The sequence below is a fragment of the Danio aesculapii genome, chromosome 3, assembly GCF_903798145.1.
Source record: "Danio aesculapii chromosome 3, fDanAes4.1, whole genome shotgun sequence".
In the NCBI taxonomy this organism is placed as follows: domain Eukaryota; kingdom Metazoa; phylum Chordata; class Actinopteri; order Cypriniformes; family Danionidae; genus Danio; species Danio aesculapii.
The window spans coordinates 46,818,580-46,838,258 of record NC_079437.1 but is presented as its reverse complement, the minus strand read 5'-3'; the positions used below and the strand labels follow the sequence as shown (position 1 = coordinate 46,838,258).

At 32.5% G+C, this 19,679-nt stretch overlaps 1 protein-coding gene across 5 annotated transcripts in view; it reads left to right on the top strand.

The window, feature by feature from the left end:
* The window catches only part of baiap2a (BAR/IMD domain containing adaptor protein 2a), a 259,055-nt gene that overhangs the window by 178,194 nt on the left and 61,182 nt on the right, over window positions 1-19,679 (top strand). For 4 of the 5 annotated variants that reach the window (XM_056454135.1, XM_056454138.1, XM_056454137.1 and 1 more), the window contains exon 2: window positions 2,688-2,759. The exons of the other annotated variant lie outside the window; for it this stretch is intronic. In XM_056454135.1, the coding sequence (XP_056310110.1) occupies window positions 2,688-2,759 (72 nt within the window). The remainder of the gene's footprint in view (window positions 1-2,687; window positions 2,760-19,679) is intronic. 5 annotated transcript variants of the gene reach the window in all.

Genomic DNA, 19,679 nt, shown 5'->3' with positions numbered 1-19,679 from the left:
ATGATCACATTTTATTACTAATAAAAAAAATTTATTGAAACATCCCTGGAGTGTCACTGGTGTTTATTACAAGACCTTTGAACTATTACGACTAAAACAGTTTATATTGCAATCATTGTCAATGAAGTAGGTCTTTTTGTCCAATAAAGGGTTAAAAATAGAGTTGTCCTCTCTTTTCTAATGTTGGGATTGATTGCCGTTATTTGTACATGTAATTTGACATTACATCTCATTATTTATCTTTTATATTCATGAATAAGTGGGGCAGAGCTAAACAGGCAGGGATGTAGAAGTGGCAGAAGGTAATCATAATCTGTGGAGGCAGAGTTTTAGAGACTTATGTAATAAAGTGACTTATTTTACAATTACTGATTTTGCTCTAATGGGACCGTTTTCAGTTTTGAAATTTGTAGGATGCTTTTTAACACCTCAACCGCTTATGTTTCACAGTATCGTGGCAAATTTCGATTTCTTAGTTCAAAGCCCTTTTTAAACATGCATGAGTTATTATTGTTTGTGCTTATAAACATATTACTGTATTCTGTAACTACATCCCAATGACAATCTGTCCACCTGTCCACATCAGATATGATACAGCTATGAGGTGTTATGAAATCAATCAAAAAGCACAGAATATCACATTGGAAGATAGTATAGACATTAGCACAGTGCAGTCATAAATGTGGAGCATTTAACATTATTAGAAGTACAAAATTAGTACTTCTCAGGTTAAATCAATCAAATTGGCTGAAAAATATTAAGCTAAGCTTAGAAATTAGTTTGTTTAGAAATGATTTTTAAACCTTAGTGTAGTTAAAACCTGTTTAAATTATTAAAATAAGTTAAAGCACATAAAAATGTTGTTGTTTTGAATATAAGCATTATTTGCATTGAGTTATTAGCCCCCTGTTTATTTTTTTCTCCAATTTCTGTTTAACGAAGATTAAACAGAAGATTTTTTCAACACATTTCTAACATAATAGTTTTAATAACTCATTTCTAATAACTAATTTATTTGATCTTGCCATGATGACAGTAAATAATATTTTATTAGATATTTTTCAAGACACTTTTATACAGCTTAAAGTGACATTTAAAGGCTTAACTAGGTTAATTAGGTTAAACTAGGCAGGTTAGGGCAATTAGGCAAGTTATTTATAATGATGGTTGGTTCTGTAGACTATCAAAAAAGTATATAGTTTAAAGGGGCTAATAATTTTGACCTTAAAAAATTGAAAAATGCTTTATTCTACCTGAAATAAAACAAATAAGACTTTCTCCAGAAGGAAAATTTTTGATCAGACATACTGTGAAAATGTCCTTGCTCTGTTACATCATTGGGAAATATTTAAAAAAAGAAAAAAACAATTCAAAGGGAGGCTAATAATTCTGACTTCAACTGTATATATATTCCAGAATTGATTTTAAGACTAATCTTGGTTGCCCAAAAAACCTTTCAGTGAACGGTTACTAAAAAGAGAATTTAAAAAAATAATATTTAAAAAATGCCTTCTTAATGTAAAGTTTAATCATTTTAATCATTCAAGAATCTTCTCCACCATAAAAAGAACAGAAATTGTATATAAAGTGTATTTGGATATTAATAGGAGCTACAACAGTCTATAAAGAAAATAATTTGTGTCATAGAATATACTTGTTGAATCAATTGCGTTCTCTGTTTTAATATTTATGTTTCCGTTAATTAATTTTTTTCAAGATCAGAAGTTCATTGTAGCTACATTCACATTCATTTGACTCCCTGTTCAGTCACATACAGATTTTAAGACTTTTGATTTTAACCTACAAAGCAGTTCATGGGTTAGCTCCAGATAACATTTGTAATGTTGACTTTTTCTACTCCTACTTGCTGTCTTCGTTCTGCATGTGGACTCACTTTTTAGATTAAAAAAAAAAACATGGGAGATAGGGCTTTCTATTATCGTGCGCCTAAATTATGGATTGCATTGCCCACAATTATCAAGAATGCAGTTTCTTTTGATTGTTTTAAGAAGCTTCTTAAGACACATCTTTTTAGCAAAGCATTTAATTTGTGTCATCACTGTCACTTTTATGCAATTTGTAACATTTTGCTTATTTGTTGTTCTTTATTGTTTTATATTGTAGTTTGACTTCTGACTTCTTACTGGGATTTATTTATATAGTGCTTTTACAATATAGATTGTGTCAAATCTGCTTAAGTTCTAGTAAAGTCCAGATTCAGAGCTGAAGAAATTTTATGCAAGTAATTCTCTGCATTTTTGATTTGTTATTGTATTTCTTGTAGCACTTTGAGTTTTAGAAAAGTGCATTATAAATAAAGTGTATTATTATTACATTTAACTCTAAATAGAAAGCATAACAATGGTTGAGATTATCATTGCCATCGTTTTTGTCATGTGTCCAGCCACAGCATTAAAAAAATTATTAAATAAATAAATAAATAAACTGCTGACAATACAGAAATAAAAACAAGAAAAATGTTATTGTTTATTGAAATATTTTATGTATGCTGCAGTGTCACATCTAGTTAGGACAAGTTATACTAAAGCTGTCAGTAGTGCACTGAATCCATGACATTCTTGACATGTTGTCCAGTATATATTATTCTGTACAAATATGTGTTTTCTGGTTATTAAAAAAAAACATTTTTTTAATAATGTGCATTTGTTTTGTTTGCTTGCTTGCAGTTGAAATGTTTCCACAATGAGCTGCTGTCGGAGCTGGAAAAGAAGGTGGATTTGGATGCAAGATACTTGACTGTGAGTCCATAGCAAATCCCACTCCTTATAACACAACAGACTGACAACACACACTAACATTTGCTTTACTTTAGTAATGCACATTCATCTTTTATACACACGCACACAAACACTTTCAAAAATCCATTAAGACCCATCACAATTGGATGAAGAAAAGCACTCGACATGTTTTTTTTTTTTTTTTTTTCTTATGTTTGACTTGTAAATGCTTTATGGGGTGTATTATGGAGGTAACGTGGTTAGTGAGTGGCATTTACTGTCAGTTGGTGTTAAAATTATTCAACGGCAGCTGATTTAAATATATCCAGTTACATATCCAATGCAAATGGTTGTGTGCTGATTTATTTTTTGCATAACTTTACTGCATTAGATCTTTATTTTTATCATACAGTATATAGCGTCCAGTAATCATTGTAAAAAATAAAAGGTTTGGTTTTGTTAAGATTTTTTTCAATAATTTGAAATAAGTTGTGTTTATATATTTTACTCAACAAAACCTTCAGAAAAAAGGTATGAAATACAAAAAGGTATTTGTTGGTACCTTATTTATTCCCAAATTGCTACAGTTTTAAAATGCATATTAGTGGCTTAATAAAATTATGCATGCATATTATTTAAAATAAATGTTTTCTATTTGAATAAAATGTACATTGTAATTAATTCCTCAGATAAAATCTGTATTTTTGAAGTAATCCTTCAGAAATCATTATATAATTTGACTAATCATATTTATATGCAACAAGGGCGGTTCGAAAGACCCACCCCTCACTGACAAAAGCCCAGAATTTGTCCCATTTATAAGTTCGTTTTTCCTATTTTGACTGCCGTGTCATCATAAATTGTGTAAATAACACATCAAAAAAAGATTTTAAGACCAAGCTGAATCCTATGTTGGCTGACAATGCAAACAATTATTTGTCATGAGTCCAACATCCAGCTATGCAAGAAAATGCATCTGATGTAAGAGAAGTCATCTTTCACTATTGACCTACTGTATATGTTTTTAAATAGAGAAAACATTTTACAAGTAACTTTTATTTTAAATCTGGGACCTTATTCTTGAATGAAAAATTACCAATAAAAAGGTGTGAACCACCAAAAGCGGCCTGTGTTCAAATTAACTTTTATACTAATTTGGCTAATGTTGTTAAATATATTAAAATGTACTGTTTTTTTTTTCAGATGCTAAAAAAAATCCTGACGCTTTACATTATTATTATTATTATTATTATTATTATTATTATTATTATTGTTATTTTAATTTTCTATTATTCAATAAATTCTGACTGAGGAAGTTGATTGTGCTGGCCAGTTTGTTATTTGCCTAATAAATAGCAATAGGCTACAGTTTTTAATTTAAAACTTTAACAGATTACTGTTTTTTTTTTTCTAATGATGTAATATGATGTCATATTATTTAAATAAAAAACTAAGTATTTTTTCATATTTTTTTGTTCTCAATCTTTAGGAAATGTTTTTGGTAATTAAATTTTTTTTAAATGTCAGCAGGCTAGCTACAGGGCTGTCCTATATGATGATCAGAAAACATTGCCGTTTTTATTTATTTTTTTATTTATGTATTGATTATTGACATTACAAAGATAATAAAAAAAAATAAACTGCCACTTTTCATCAATTTAAAGTGTACTTGCTAAGGAAATCATTCTTTTTTGTTCTTAAAAAAATACAAATAAAATAAATAATTTAGAATCCTCCTGATGCCAAACTTCTAAACGGTCACGGTAATAGGGTTATTTAGCTTATTTTGAGTCAAATTTTGTCACACATCTTGGCAGTCTGATGAAATATTAAGCCAAGAGTATTTACAAAATTGGATGACTTTGCTGCCACTGCTTTGGATATATACTAAACATTTAGGCAAATGTGTTGGGTAATTTGCAAACAGTTTACATTTATGCATTTGGCAGATTATTTTATCCAGTGCAACTTATAAACACACAGCCTTGTCATTGCAAGGGGGAAAATACAAAAACAAAACATGCAGAGTTTTTGTTGTTTACACACAAAGTAGAGCTATGGAACAAATTAAGAGACCACTTCAAAATTCCCTGTTTTTTTTGGGATTTATGATTTGTAGTTTGAGGAAAAAAAATATTTACGGTATTATTTCAATTTTAAAATAGAGAGGTTGTGCTTTGAGCCACTTTGCAAACAATAAAAAATGCCATGTTTCAGATATGATTATATATTTTAGACAATGCAATACCAATGTTTTAATCAGAAGAGTTTTAGAGAAATTTTCTGGAAAGAAAATGATCTAAATGATGATTTCTTAATGATGATTTTTATTTTTTTTTATTTTGGAAGAAATGTCATCAGACCTTTATGGAATAAAATAACTTTAAAGGACACAAAGTGCTTTGAAATGTCCATTTTTATTTGACGTGTGACATAATTACAACTGAAATATGAATACCAGTATGGAGTAGCTCCTCTAATTTTTTTTTAATAAAAAAAAAAACAGCCAATAGCGTTTTGTTTTATCACAGCTCCGCATCAACTGAAAAGCAAAGAAAAGAGTTATGAAGGGGGTGGGACAAGTCAGATGCTAGTGTTTGATTGGTCAAAAAATTTGATGATAAACTGAAATATTTTCAGTTTCAAAAACAAATTGTTTCATTCAACACTCTGCAAGTGTTGAAATGGAAGATGTTTATATCTTCTAAATGTGAATTTTGTCACTGTTTTGGAGTACAATATAATATAGATATCTTTACGACTAATGCCCAATCTCAATTCTACCTCTTAGCCCTCCCACTTAACTATACTCCTCAGTTTGTGAGTTCACATTTGTGTGTCCCAGTTTTCTGTGCTTGAGGGCATAGGGGTAAGGAGAAAGGCCATATAGCCCTTGAAAAAAAAAAGATTTTTCAGGACCACACTACAGACTAGAGCTGGAAAAGGGCTGCAAAAGCGAGCAAGGAGACCCACAAAAATAAAAACTGCAATAATAAGGATTTATTACATTTCACAATGACCTTAATGCATGACGTTCATGATCTTCAAAATATAATAACAATAAGTAAATCTTTGTTTATAAAAAATTGTTAACAATTCTCTCCTGATTGTCCCTTATAATACCAACTGCAAAATACTACACAACAGTTTTGAAATTCAGATTTGATTCTGAACCTTACTTGACTTAACAGAATAGTCCAGTCTTGTCAGAAAAGTTTAGTGGCAATAAAAAAAGCTTTGTTTACAGCTCATCTGGTATAATGTTAATGTTGTTTTCTTGTGGTTGCACCCATTAATATATGAGCACTGTGTAAAAACAGTACAGTTTTATATGATACCAGATGTAACAGTGATGCCTGAGGAAACCCAGAGGCTTGTGCACTTTCGAACTGAAAACAAATAATATTTGTCCAAATTATAGGGCTGCACAATACTGGAAAAATCTAACATTGCGATAGTGTGTTATTCTGTAATATAGATTGCAATATTAATATAGTTTTTAACAGATGACATGGATATCTCTATTTGTGTATAATGAATACGATTCGATAGACTAGAGTTATTATTTAGGGTAGTGCTTGTGCATGCAATCTACAAACTTAGGTAAATATAATAATGAAAAAGATACAGTTAAAATAAACAGTGTTTTTTTTATTTTAGAGTCGAACAGTATTCAGGTACAGTAACTGACTAATAAAAAATAAATAAAAATTCAACAAAATTAAACACAAAAGTTTCAAATGGTACAATTTCTTTTGCTTGAATTCTTTTAAAATGATTTTAGTCATAAACCTCAAAATATTTTAATCCAGACTCATTGCATATACTTTGAATATTAATGCTAAAATGATATATTGTGCAGTGATATAGTCCAAATACAGCACGAAACAATGTAAGATGTAAAGTGTGCCACATTGTCTTTTTGTTGACATTAATAAAGAGCAGTGCACTGCACATTTTTTGTATGTTACTAGGTGACGATTGTACCAATGATCTTGGTGCTGAAGCACATAACATCAAAAACACAAAGTTTTCAGCTCATTCATATGAAGAATAGCATCAATTCTCACATAATGCAGTGCATTAAAGCTGAATGATTATATGCTCGCAACATGCGTTTTTGATGATATAATGACATGGCGTCTATAATAATGGTGTCCCATTTCTCAGGGGAATATTACTCTTCCCCTTCACAGTCTGTTTCAAAGGCCAAGGGGATAAAATAGAATTACATAAACTAGAATTACATACTGACCCTAACAAAAAAAACAACAACTTTAGTTTGATTTTATGGAGCGTGTAACATTTTACTCAAGCCCATACCTAATGAATCAAAAGCAAGAGAAACTGAGAAATTTTAGATTCTAACCCATAGCTGTACACCATAAACTATTTACTAAAGTTTTAGCATGTTAATCCAAGATTTTCCATAGATCTGCATCTTCAGACATTGCTTTTACATTTCTGTAGCGTCAACCTTGTTTTCCTCATCATCCCCGTTTCCACAATTTTTTCACCAAACGACAAAAGTACACATTTTGCTGCAGATTAAAGTATGTTTGTAGTGGAGCTGCGAGAGATATCTTTAGCCTGTGAGTGGGCTGTGTGGAGCTTCATTGGGGGGGGGGGGGGGGGGGGGTTGGGAGACTGGGTTTGGGCGTCGCTTGTCATCACATTGTATTCAGATAAAATTAAAGCCTTGCTGTCTTGCCTTATTCAGCGGCCTGTGGTCGTTCCCCTTGGAAACCAAACAATTTTTTTACCCCCTCAGTCCACGCATTCTGTGTAAAACATCGAGGATTTGCTGTCAGATGTCTATTAAGGGCTGGAAGGTTGTGATTCTATTCATTCTGTGATTCTGCTGCTCTAATTAATAGAGATTTGGCATGCTTCTAGTGAATGATTTAGTGCTAGTGAGTTTGAGGAGAAAAAAAAAAGGTTTTATAGTTTCCAAATGCGTTTTTGTTCTTGACCACAACAAATAGCTACAGTAAGAGAGAGCTAATTAGCTGTTAATGTAGATCCAGATAGTTGTTGTGGTAAAATAAACACTGATATGGGTTTGTATCACCCTGAAGGAATTTTTTTTTTTTTTTGTCGTAATAATTGTAGGGATGTTAGGGATCCCGTTTTTAAATAGTTACTTTAGTTTTAAATAGTTACTTTAAGTAATTAAGCCAAAAATGTTTGGTGTGAGTCAAAGTATTTTATTAGCTCATTAAAAACAAAGCTTCCACAATGAAAAAAAAAAGTTAGTTATTTACCAGCAGTTTTGAACCTAGACCAACAAACAAGATCAAACAAAACAGGCACTTAAAGGGATGTTTGAGACGAAAAAAAACTAAAATTGCGGTTAATTTACTTAGCATAAGGCTAGCTAAGATGTAAATTGCAGGGTCCCCACGGGTCATGGAATTCCTGGGTTATAGAGGAATTTTAAAAGGTCTAGTCTATTTTTATTTATTTAATTATTTAACCAGAAATGTCCCATTGAGATACAATGTCTTTTCTACCAGGGAGTCCTGGTCAAGACAGGCAGCATAGGACAAAGTAAAAAAAAAAAATATATATATATATATATATATATATGTCACAGTATAGACACACACAAACATATTATAAACTATTATCAATTGTTAAAACATGCACTGTTCTAAATTGACAGTCTTTAAAATATTTTTTTAATGCAGCTATGATATTCTAGATATTGATATTTAGAAACAATATTATATAGATTATCCAAGTGATGAAATACCAGGGATGTTTGTTGTTTTTTTTGTTTTTTTTGTTAATCTTTTTCTTTTTCTTTTCCTTTTCGGTTATCAAATAAATTTTTTGTATACCAAGTTTATTATTATAATATTTTTTCTAAGTTGATTCATGAGTTTTGCTTATTGTTATGGTAAGGCTGATTTTTCACTCCCATTTTAATCCTTGCCCACTTTTCAATTGGTAATCAAATGCAGTTACATTACCAGGCTGTGTCTATTGAAAGTACTGTGATTAAACTCTGTGACTGTTTTTGTTTACTGCTCAACCAGTACCTCCTGCATATTGTTGTTGCCTAAAATTGCACATTTTCTGCAGATTTCTCTCAAAAGATAAAACTTCAAAATAACTTATCTTCAAATTATTACTGAGAGAAACAAAGAGAGAATGTGTTTACCTCTTAACCATATAAAGCCTACTACATCATATTTGTCATATTAATTGCTAATTTATTTTGCATTAAATGTAGTTATTGAAGAATCGCACAATTCTGAAGGGACTTCTCAACAAAACAGTTGCCTAGTTTTCTATTTGTGTATACAGGTATATCATGGAAATTTAGCGCTTTAGAAAGTGAAAGTCAGCAAAAAATCTGGGAATTCGATGTGTGGCTTAGACCGGGAACCCTAAAATTGCGTTGCAAAACTGTGGTTCTTGGTTATTCAAAAATGTGAGTGAGTGGGAACACGCACGTTAAATGTAAAAAATAAATAAATAAATAAATTACAATACAGGACAGATTAAATTAATACTTGTTAATTCTTGTGACACCTGACAATACATTGAGCTCTGAACATTATTTACAAAATAAAAGCCTTTAATTTGCAACTTTACCAAAGGGTGCTCCGTTCATTTTCTGTTGATTGATTGATTTATTTATTTATTTATTTATTTATTTTTTGTAGGTTTATAAATTATTCATTAATATAATATTATTTTCAATTGAGATTTTCTACATATGTTCTTAAGTAACATGAACAAATACTGTAATAAATGTAATGTTCATTGATTGTTCATGTTAGTATATGGATTACTTAACATTACACCGAACAACCTTATTGTAAAGTGTTACCCTCTTTAAAAAAATGAATTTCTGTCAAGATCATTGTAAAAAAAAAAAAAAAATCCTAAAAAGGATCTTCTTAATCATTATGATTTCTTAAAATTACTTCACTTGTAAGATGAGAGTGGTTTAATTTATTGGATTATTTCATTGTTCTAAGCATCACAACATAACACTTTATTACACATGTAATAAAAATATTACTAGCAGGATGTGCCAAGTCATTTTCTAAGGTAATAAGGGGCACAATGTAAACACTGATTGTCATGAAAATTAGCACACGTATTTGCCTTGATAATTAAAATAGTCAGATGAAAAAATCAGGCTCATTTTTATTTTAATGTGTAGGTGCAACTTAATCTTAGGCAGTATTCAGCACATCTATGCATGTGTTCACACAGAGGATGTATTAGTCTGAAAACACACATGATTGCAGGATGCATTCACTCTAGAGAGAGTGCAAAAAGCCAACTCAAAAATAAATGTTACAGATCGCTACATCTTTAAACAGGCCTTTGAAAATAACTATTCATAATGCATGGCACATTAAATTTCATAAAGTTGAGCACTGAGATCAGACAGCAAAAAATAGGGTAGTCTGCTGGCTGTACAAAAAGAGTGCAAACCCTTTAGAGTGTGTTCATCGGGAGTGTTGGAAAAAAAAAACAGTCAGTCAGATACAATGGTGTAAATTAGGAAATTATGAATATTCGAATTACTGTAATTGAGTACTTCTTCTTAAAAATGGTACTTTACTGAGTGCTTTTAAAATTGTGTGCTTTTACTTGAGTATATATTTTTAGTGCTGTGTCATAGGGCTGCACAAAATTGGAAAATTCTGACCTTGCGTTATTTTCTTTTGCTTTGATATATACACTCACCAGCCACTTTATTCGGTACACCGGTCCAACTCCTTGTTAAACCAAATTTCTAATCAGCCAATCACATGGCAGCAACTCAATGCATTGAGGCATGTAGAAATTGTCAAGATGACCTACTTTAGTTCAAATAGAGCATTAGAATGGGGAAGAAAGATGATTTAAGTGACTTTGAACGTGGCATGCTTGTTGGTGCCAAACGGGCTGGTCTGAGTATCTCAGAATCTCAATTTTCAAGCACAACCATCTCTAGGGTTTACTGAGAATGGTTAGAAAAAAGAGTATGTCTAGTGATGGGCAGTTCTGTTGGTACAAATGCCTTGTTGAGGCCAGAGGTCAGAGGAGAATGGCCAGACTGGTTCCAGCTTAGCAACAGTAACTCAAATAACCACTCGTTACAACCGAGGTTTGCAGAAGAGCATCTTTAAAGGCACGTCAAACCCTGAGGTGGGTGGGCTGTCAGCACCATGAAAGCATGGATCCATCCTGCCTTTTATCAAAGGTTCAGGCTGGTGGTGGTGGTATTACGGTGTGGGGATATTTTCTTGGCACACTTTGGGCCCATCTGTACCAATTGAGCATCGTGTCAACGCCACAGCCTACCTGAGTATTGTTGCTGACCATGTCCATCCCTTTATGACCAATATCCTACTTCCAGCAGGATATTGCACCCTATCATAAAGCGTGAATCATCTCAGACTGGTTTCTTTCAACATGAAAATGAGTTCACTGTACTCAAATGTCCTCCACAGTCACCAGAACTCAATCCAAAAGAGCACTTCTGGTGGAACGGGAGATTCGTATCATGGATGTGCAGTCAACAAATCTGCAGTACCTGCATGTTGCTATCATGTCAAAATGGACCAAAATCTCTGAGGAATATTTCCAGTACCTTGTTGAATCTATGCCACGAAGGATTAAGGCAGTTCTAAAGGCAAAAGTGGGTCCAACCCGGTACTAGTAAAGTGGGCTTAATTAAGTGGCCGGTGAGTATATTGCGATATGAATATGACTTCACCCAATTATTTGAATACATTTATTTGGAAATATTTCATTAATTTATATTATCTGGGATGATTAAGTGTTTTTTTATGCAGTGCATCTGCATGAATTATAATAAATCACAAGCAGAACTAAATAAATTAACACTTTTTTATGGTTTTCTGGCGAGTCAAACAATATTGAAGTACAAAAATTGAACAATAAAATGTAAAATAACATGGTCGTCATTGCATAAATAATTTTCAAATGATAATATTTAATAAGCATGAGAATATAATAATGCAATATGACTATTGCGGATACACATACTGCGATATCGATGCTCAAACGATATATTGTTCAGCCCTACTGTACATGTACTTTTATGGCGCTATTTCCCTCCAACCTGCACTGGTTATGTTTTTTGTTTGTTTTCTATGGTGATTGTCTAAGTAAAATAATCAGTCCTGTGATTCTTGTCAAATCAAAAGTACTCAGACAAATCGGATCAGACAGACCAACCTCAAGACACGGATGCTAAATGCAGCAAATATGTACTGTAGAGGCATTAAAAGTGTCCAAGCAGATGCAAAAACTGTTACACGCAACTACCAAAAGGCTGTATAAATGCATGTCACTGAATGATGCCTTCTGTATTATGACAGAAAACACAAAAAAACGTATTAATGAAATCTTTCTTCTTTCAGTGCTACAAGAGCTTGGTTTGCGGTGCCAACTGCTGGATAACTTGTTAGTTCAAAGTGCATAATAAGCATTAACAAATCTTCACAGCAAGATGTTTGCCCTTTAGGTTGCGCAGATTTTGCTCTGCATGTAAACATATCAACCACACACCCATTATAGGTGTGAATTTTAATATATCCTGTTCAACTTCACACAATAAATGAATGTCACATTTTAAAATAATAATCCACAAAGGACAAAAAAAAAACGTACACTTTGAAACGGAATTAAAATAAAAAGGCACTGATGTAAGCTATACATTTGTAATTAGCAGGTTACTGTATGTAGTGGAATGCAGGTAAGCCTAATACACATAAGTACACGCAATACTCTTGAGAACTTTTAGAAGGGCTATATGTTTCATTCATACTTTGACTATTATTTACAACAGATATTTTTCCTCAGGTACTTTGCACTGCATTTTTAGCACTCTTTCTAAGATAGGTATGGTCAGGTAATAGTCAGACAGGCTAGTTTTTCAACTTAATTTTAATTAGTTGTGTTCAAGAGGTACATTTCTGGTTGAAGACCAAGTTATGCTTTTCATAAATTCCACTAATCAGTCACTGCAAGCAAATTGCACTAAAAGAGCTTTCTCACTCACAAGATGCTTCAGTGAAGATAAATAATGATTGAATCCAAAATAAATGCACAAAAAAAAAAAAAAATGGGGGGAAAGCACACAATGTAAGATTTGAATATGTAAAAGCCATGTGTAAGGTATTATTGGTAACACTTTACATTAAGTCACACATTACCCTATTAACTGCTGCCTTATTACCTGCCTTTTATTAAGATATTAACTGTTGATTAGTAGTTATAAAGTATGACCTTATTCCGCATCTCTAATCCTACCCCAAACCTAAACCCAACTACTACCTTACTAACTATTCATACACAGCTATTTAGTTGTTTATTAAGCTAGTAGTGTAAGTTAATGGTTTGATAATACTGTGAATTGTGACCTAAACTAAAGTGTTACCAGATTGTGTCACTAAAATATACAAAAACCACTAGACTTGAGTACTAAAATTATTCTTTTTTTTTTTTGTTTTTTTTTGTTTTTTTTTAAGAATGTTTATATCCAGCAATTTTAACTTGGACAGACCGTGTCCTGTGTGGCCATTCTGTGACATCACAAACCATTCCAATTCAATTTCCAGTTTGATTTTATAGAAAACAGGGAAACACCAAAAACTTTTTAATTTAATGTGTTTTGTTAGACAAAGAGCACAGCGCAGCATTATAACAGAACCTTAACATATATTTAGCATGATAAAACAGTGCTGCTTCTCCACATGATCACGAGTGCTCGACTGTGGCATAACAAAAGCTCAGCAGTTTTTGTGCCATATTACGCTTGTGCCATGAAAATAAGGACTGAATATTTTAGCTCATCTATGAACATGAGTTCTCCCGGAGTCCTGTGGGATGTAATGAAGACTACAACATCCATGATTCTATACTGAGTCACAGTGTCATCAAACTGCACCTTTGTTTGTTGTGAATAAGCACCCTCTAGTAGTAAAAAGTGTGCCTTTAAAGCATCATAATGCTTAAAACAAACCAACCAGCTATGAAGATAATCAAAACAACACTAACACTTTAATTTGAAGCATTAAAGAATATGAGGTAACACTTTATAATGTTGTATTAGTTAATGCTTGTTAATGCATTTACTAACATGAACAAGCATTGGACAGTATTACAGTATTTGTTCGTTAGTTAACGTTATGAAAATACAGTTCTTATTTCGTTAACTCACAGTGCATTAACTAATGTTAACAAGCATGAATTTGAATGTTGACAATGCATTAGGAAATGTTAAACTATGATTAGTAAATGCTGTACAAATACTGTTCATAATTAGTTATGATCAATAATAAACAATAGTTACTTATTGTGAAGTGTGACCGAATAGGAAAATCAGAAGTCTTACTGTGTTGAGGAAAAAGAACTACAATCCCATGAATTACATTATATATTTGAAATAATATCCCATAATTAACCCCTAAAACATTTTTTTTTGCAAAATAGATTCATATGTATAGACAAATTTTGAGATTAGACTCGATAACGTCATTCAAAGTGTTTCATGAAAGTAAAATATTTGACTCTGATTGTCCTGCACAGCACCATGGGTAATGTAGTTTATAATAAATTATAAATAAATTAGATGAAAAGATGGTGACAGTTGCAGTGCTCAAAACAGACGGTCTACAAATTGTTAAATGGAATCCAGGGTATCAAGACTTGTATGCCTTGTAAAATATGTAGAAAAAAAAACACACTCGACACATTTACCTGATTCAAAATAAAAAAAATCTACATTTATTTTAGACCTTTATTTGCAATGACAAACTGCGGTTGCTCCCCATCTGTTTCTATTATAAACACAGCACATCTGAGGATACAAAATAATCATATGATGCCACATTGTGCAGCTCTTGCTTGTAATTGTCAGGTGAACAGAACTAATAAGAGATGTGATATGTATTCATGATAAAAAGAAGCAAAAAAGAAAGAAGAAGATGCCTGATGACTTTAAGACACTAAACTGCTATACAGAACTAATGCAATAATATATGATGAATATACAGTATGTAGATATTAGCTCATCCTTAAACTAAGTACTGTACACTGTAAAAAATAAATCTGTAAAATTTACAGTAAAAACACGGCAGCTGTGGTTGCCAGTACTTTACCGTTAAAAATACAGTACAAACCATAAAAGTAATTTCTCATTTTTATGGTAAACTATCGTATTTCATTCATTTATAGAGGTAATATGTCTGTATTTTGAATTACCAACGTCTGCACATCTTTTGTTACACAGATAGACTCGCTAACACAGCCATATGCAGTTGGTAATGAGAAAGTTACATAATGAACCAATGCTCATCACAAACAACTTTTCCCACGAGCAGAGAAGTTTATCAGTATTTAGAAGGTGCTCAGTGTCATTCACACACTAAACACCAGCATGGTAACACGCATAAAATTAAAGTCATGACATAAACATTGTTTATCAATATTAGATGTAACATAAATCTCTAATGTACATCACTGATGGGGAAACAACTAAAAAGATCCATAGTAATGTCAACAAAAAGCATAAAAAGTGATGTGCCATGCAAGGAATTCTGGGAAAGTCAATTTACCGCTATTCGCCGTATATATTAAGGAAACATACCATTAACCAGATTACGGATTTTTACTTCAGCATTTTTACAGTTTTTTACCGTTGACATCACGGCTGTTTTTTTACAGTGTAACATCAGTGTTTATATATTCCCAAAGAGTTTAAACACTCTTGGATGTTGAATGAAATTCACAGTAAAAATGACAGGATTTGGTCATGACGATGTTTGTCAGTCACTGAGGGAAAAAATTCAATCTCATTCATGAGAGAGAGCTGGCGACTGGCCAGATTCATTGCAGTCAGTCAGTTAAGTGTTTAATACTCTTGACCAGTGTTGGGAGTAATGCGTTACAAAAGTAATGTATTACAGTAATGTATTACATTTTCCTGTAACGCAGTAGTGTAAGGCATTACTTATACATTTTCAGTAATATTTTACTCGGTACATGTTCAGTAACGCGTGCGTTACAACAAACTTTTCGCCCGCAAGACATTACCAAATAAAAAATACCGCAAGTAAGTTCTATTTTCTGTTCGTGGTTAGTGAATATATACGCGTGTTGTCATTAATATCCCTCTGGCTATTGGAACTTTTTTACTTTGAACGCGGAATGATTTCAGCCTCTGAGCTCGAGGTCCGAGGCTATTGGCTCAGCCCGGTTCACAGTAAGGTCAAGCCCTGACGTGCAGCGGAAGAGCGGCAAAATAGATGAGCAGAAGGCAGTACATTCGCGAGATGGACGTATGTGCATATGGCGTTATTTCACTGACAACAGTCGTAAGCGCAGTTTTACAAGATCGCATTCATGTAGTTCTCTGTTCGTGGACAACTCGACCGCAATTTTTTTCGCAGTCGCATGCACTCAAAACACGGCTGCTCACGTGCGAATGATCTGCTCTGGCTCCGTCAGATGATGCAGACTCGCATTTTGTGCCTCATGTGTCCTCTTCTTTTCGTGCTTTTGCTCTCCAGAGATCCTTCTGTTCAATTGGTTATCCCAAGAATGTTGATATGGTTTATATATTGCTACAGTATTTATTAGCAATACACGAAGCACTAAAAGGTTATGATAAATTCTATAATAAATACTTGTGTTTTTGAGTGTTAGATATACTGCCTATATTTTAGGCTAGTATTATTTACAATTTGTTAATGCATGCTTCAGCATACTGTAGTATTAAGAATAGTGAACTGATAAAATGAAATACAAAGTGTAGTTTTACTACAGTAAATTGTGGTGAATTGTAGTATAGTATACCATATATTGGAAAAAAAAAACTACAGCACTGGGTAATTTGTTTATATTACGCTTGTGTTACCATAGAAACTAGTATTAGCACAACTGATTAATTGAAGTACTTTACTGTAGAACTGTTCAAAACACTGTACATGACAGGGAAAATGTCCTCCACAATCTCATCAGCAATGTGGAAGACAACAGAGACGTGTTCAATTTATTTTAGTTGACATGATAAAATGGGATTGATAGTGAGATTTATTTGAGGAGTGAATAGTTCAGTAGGCTATAATACCTCATCAAGTTTTCCCCTATTTTTATCGGTTACATTTCTGCTTGCATTCGTTATATTTTTGTTTAAATGTTGTTTTATTTGATTAGTATGGTGCACCTTTTGGATGTTTAATAAATGTTTTTTTTAAATGTATTCTTTGCATTCAACTTCTTTTCTCTGTGGCTTAAGTGTTTGAAATTGGAAATATTTCATCATATAACAAACAACAAAAAAGGTTATAGTGGATTAGATGAAAAAATTATATGTAAGTCTATTTTAGTGTTTTGGTTATTGTTAATAAATAGTGTACAAATATAAATTATATCAAAAAGCATGAAAGGAAGAGGGAACACAAGACACAAATTGTGAGTCTGCATATAATCTCACTGAGCGAGTAGTGTACTGTGAGTGCACAAGAAATTTTGTGCATGAGTAATGCATATTTGAGAGCATGAGAAAATTTGCACGCGAGCAGCATATATATTTGAGAGCTCACAAGCAGTTTTGTCCACAGAGGAAATCGGTGCACGAGCATTATATTGAGAAAGCTATGTTCATCATGCTCACTTTGTGCATGACAGTTTTGTGTTGTGAACCTGAATTTAAAGTAAATAGAATAATGGCAAGATTAAGAAAAAAATGCATCTCGTCATGGCATTGGAGTTTACATATAGGCCTGTTGTGTCTAATATGAAAATAGCCAAGCTATTCACAGATATTGCCAGATAATCACTTTACCTTTACCATACTTTCAACAGACTTTGATCATTTGTGATTCTGGCTCTTTTCCTTTCTTGCATTGTCTTGAGCCTTCACGTTGCCAAATATATATTATATTGTTAGTAGCCTGGATAGGTCACCGTCATTCTGCTACATCATATCGCTTTCTACTGGATGGAAAATGCTCTGCAGTACATTTAGTCATTTTAGAATGTTAAGTTCTAATTCTGTAGTTATTTTGGTGAAAGTAACTAAAAAGTAATATAAGAGTAATGTAACATATTACAATTTTGAGACAGTAATATTGTAAGGTAAGGGATTACTTTTAAATCACAGTAATAAGTAATCTGTAATGTATTACAGTTTGGAAGTAACTTGCACAACACTGCTCTTGACAGGCCATTATCGAGAAACGACTGCCCTCAAAATGGCCCAACTGATCAATTAAAATTAAGCATTTCAAATTAAGAACTCGTTTACACCTGGTCACTTCATCCGTTTGTTTGTTTTCTGTTTGAATAGCTATCTGATTTCTGAAAACCGATTCATTTGACCACATGCATGCATCTTCACTAAACGGATATGATTTTGATCTCCAAATCCTGCACTACAAGTTTGCTGTTTATTCAAACTGCTTATTTAAATTGAGGTGAAATAACACATTTCTTGAGTTTTTTTGGGGGACAAATTAATTGTTCAATCCACTTAAATTTGTTGTGTTAACTTAATCGATTTGTGTTAGGACAACATGAAAGAATTGTGTGGAACCCAGCAGTTTTGACAGTGTATATGCAAATTTTGCTAGATTACACAGACCAAAACATCAGCTACACAACATTTTATTTAATTAATAATATTTAATTATTATTTACAGAAAGGTAAGCTATATATATATATATATATATATATATATATATATATATATATATATATATATATATATATATATATATATATATATATATATTAGTTGGCATTCAAATTATTTTATATGCAGGTTGTAAAACAACATTACAAGTCCACAAGGTGGGCTCATCAAGTGAAACATCTGTTTTGTAATAAAAATATGTGCAAGACATCATTCAAAGCTGTAAATGGTTGAAATAATTAGTGTATTACAATCTCTCCCGAAAATGAAACAACATGCCTTTGTAAATGAATTAAATGGTATATTATCACAAAGATAGGCTAGAGCATGCTGCATCTCTGTTGTTAATGCTGCCATCTGATATTAATTTAACAATTTAATTGTATCATTTCACGGTCACAAAAATAAAAAAATAAAAAATAAATAAAAACAAAACTAGGTCATCTGTGGCCTTCCGTTGCTTTGGCATTTGCAATTATATATCTGATGGTCCTAGCCCACCACATGTGCACTCACTTTTTTTTTTTTTTTTTAACTTTTGGGAGTAAAGTTTACATGGGTGGTTTCAACTTTTAGTTGCATTTGGACCTTCCCAGTTTCATATGGAGTGCGTCTCAGATCATCTCCTGAAGTGGTCTAAACCAGTGGCTCCCAAACTTTTTTATAACATCATTATGCAGTGCATCCAGAAAGTATTTAATTCGCTTAATTTTTTTCCTCATTTTTGTTTTTATGTTACAGCCTTATTCCAAAATGAATTAAATTAATTTATTTCCTCAAAATTCTACACACAACACCCCATAATGACAATGTGATTTTTTTTTTTTTTTTATTTATTAAAAATGAAAACCTGAAAAATCACATGTGCAGAATTATTCACAGCCTTTGCTCAATACATTGTTGATGCACCTTTGGCAGCAATTACAGCCTCAAGTCATTTTGAGTATGATGCCACAAGCTTGGCACACCTGTCTTTGGGAATTTTTGCACATTCCTCTTTGCAGTACCTTTCAAGCTCTATCAGGTTGGATGGGAAGCGACGGTGTACAGCCATTTTCAGCTCTCTCTGGAGATGTTCAATAGGATTTAGGTCTGGGCTCTGGCTGGGCCACTCCATTGATGTTTTGGCTGTGTGCATTGGGTCATTCCACTGCTGGAAGATGAACCGTAGCCCCAGTCTGAGGTCAAGAGCACTCTGAAGCAGGTTTTCATTCAGGATGTCTCTGTACATTGCTGCATTCATCTTTCCCTCTACCCTGACTAG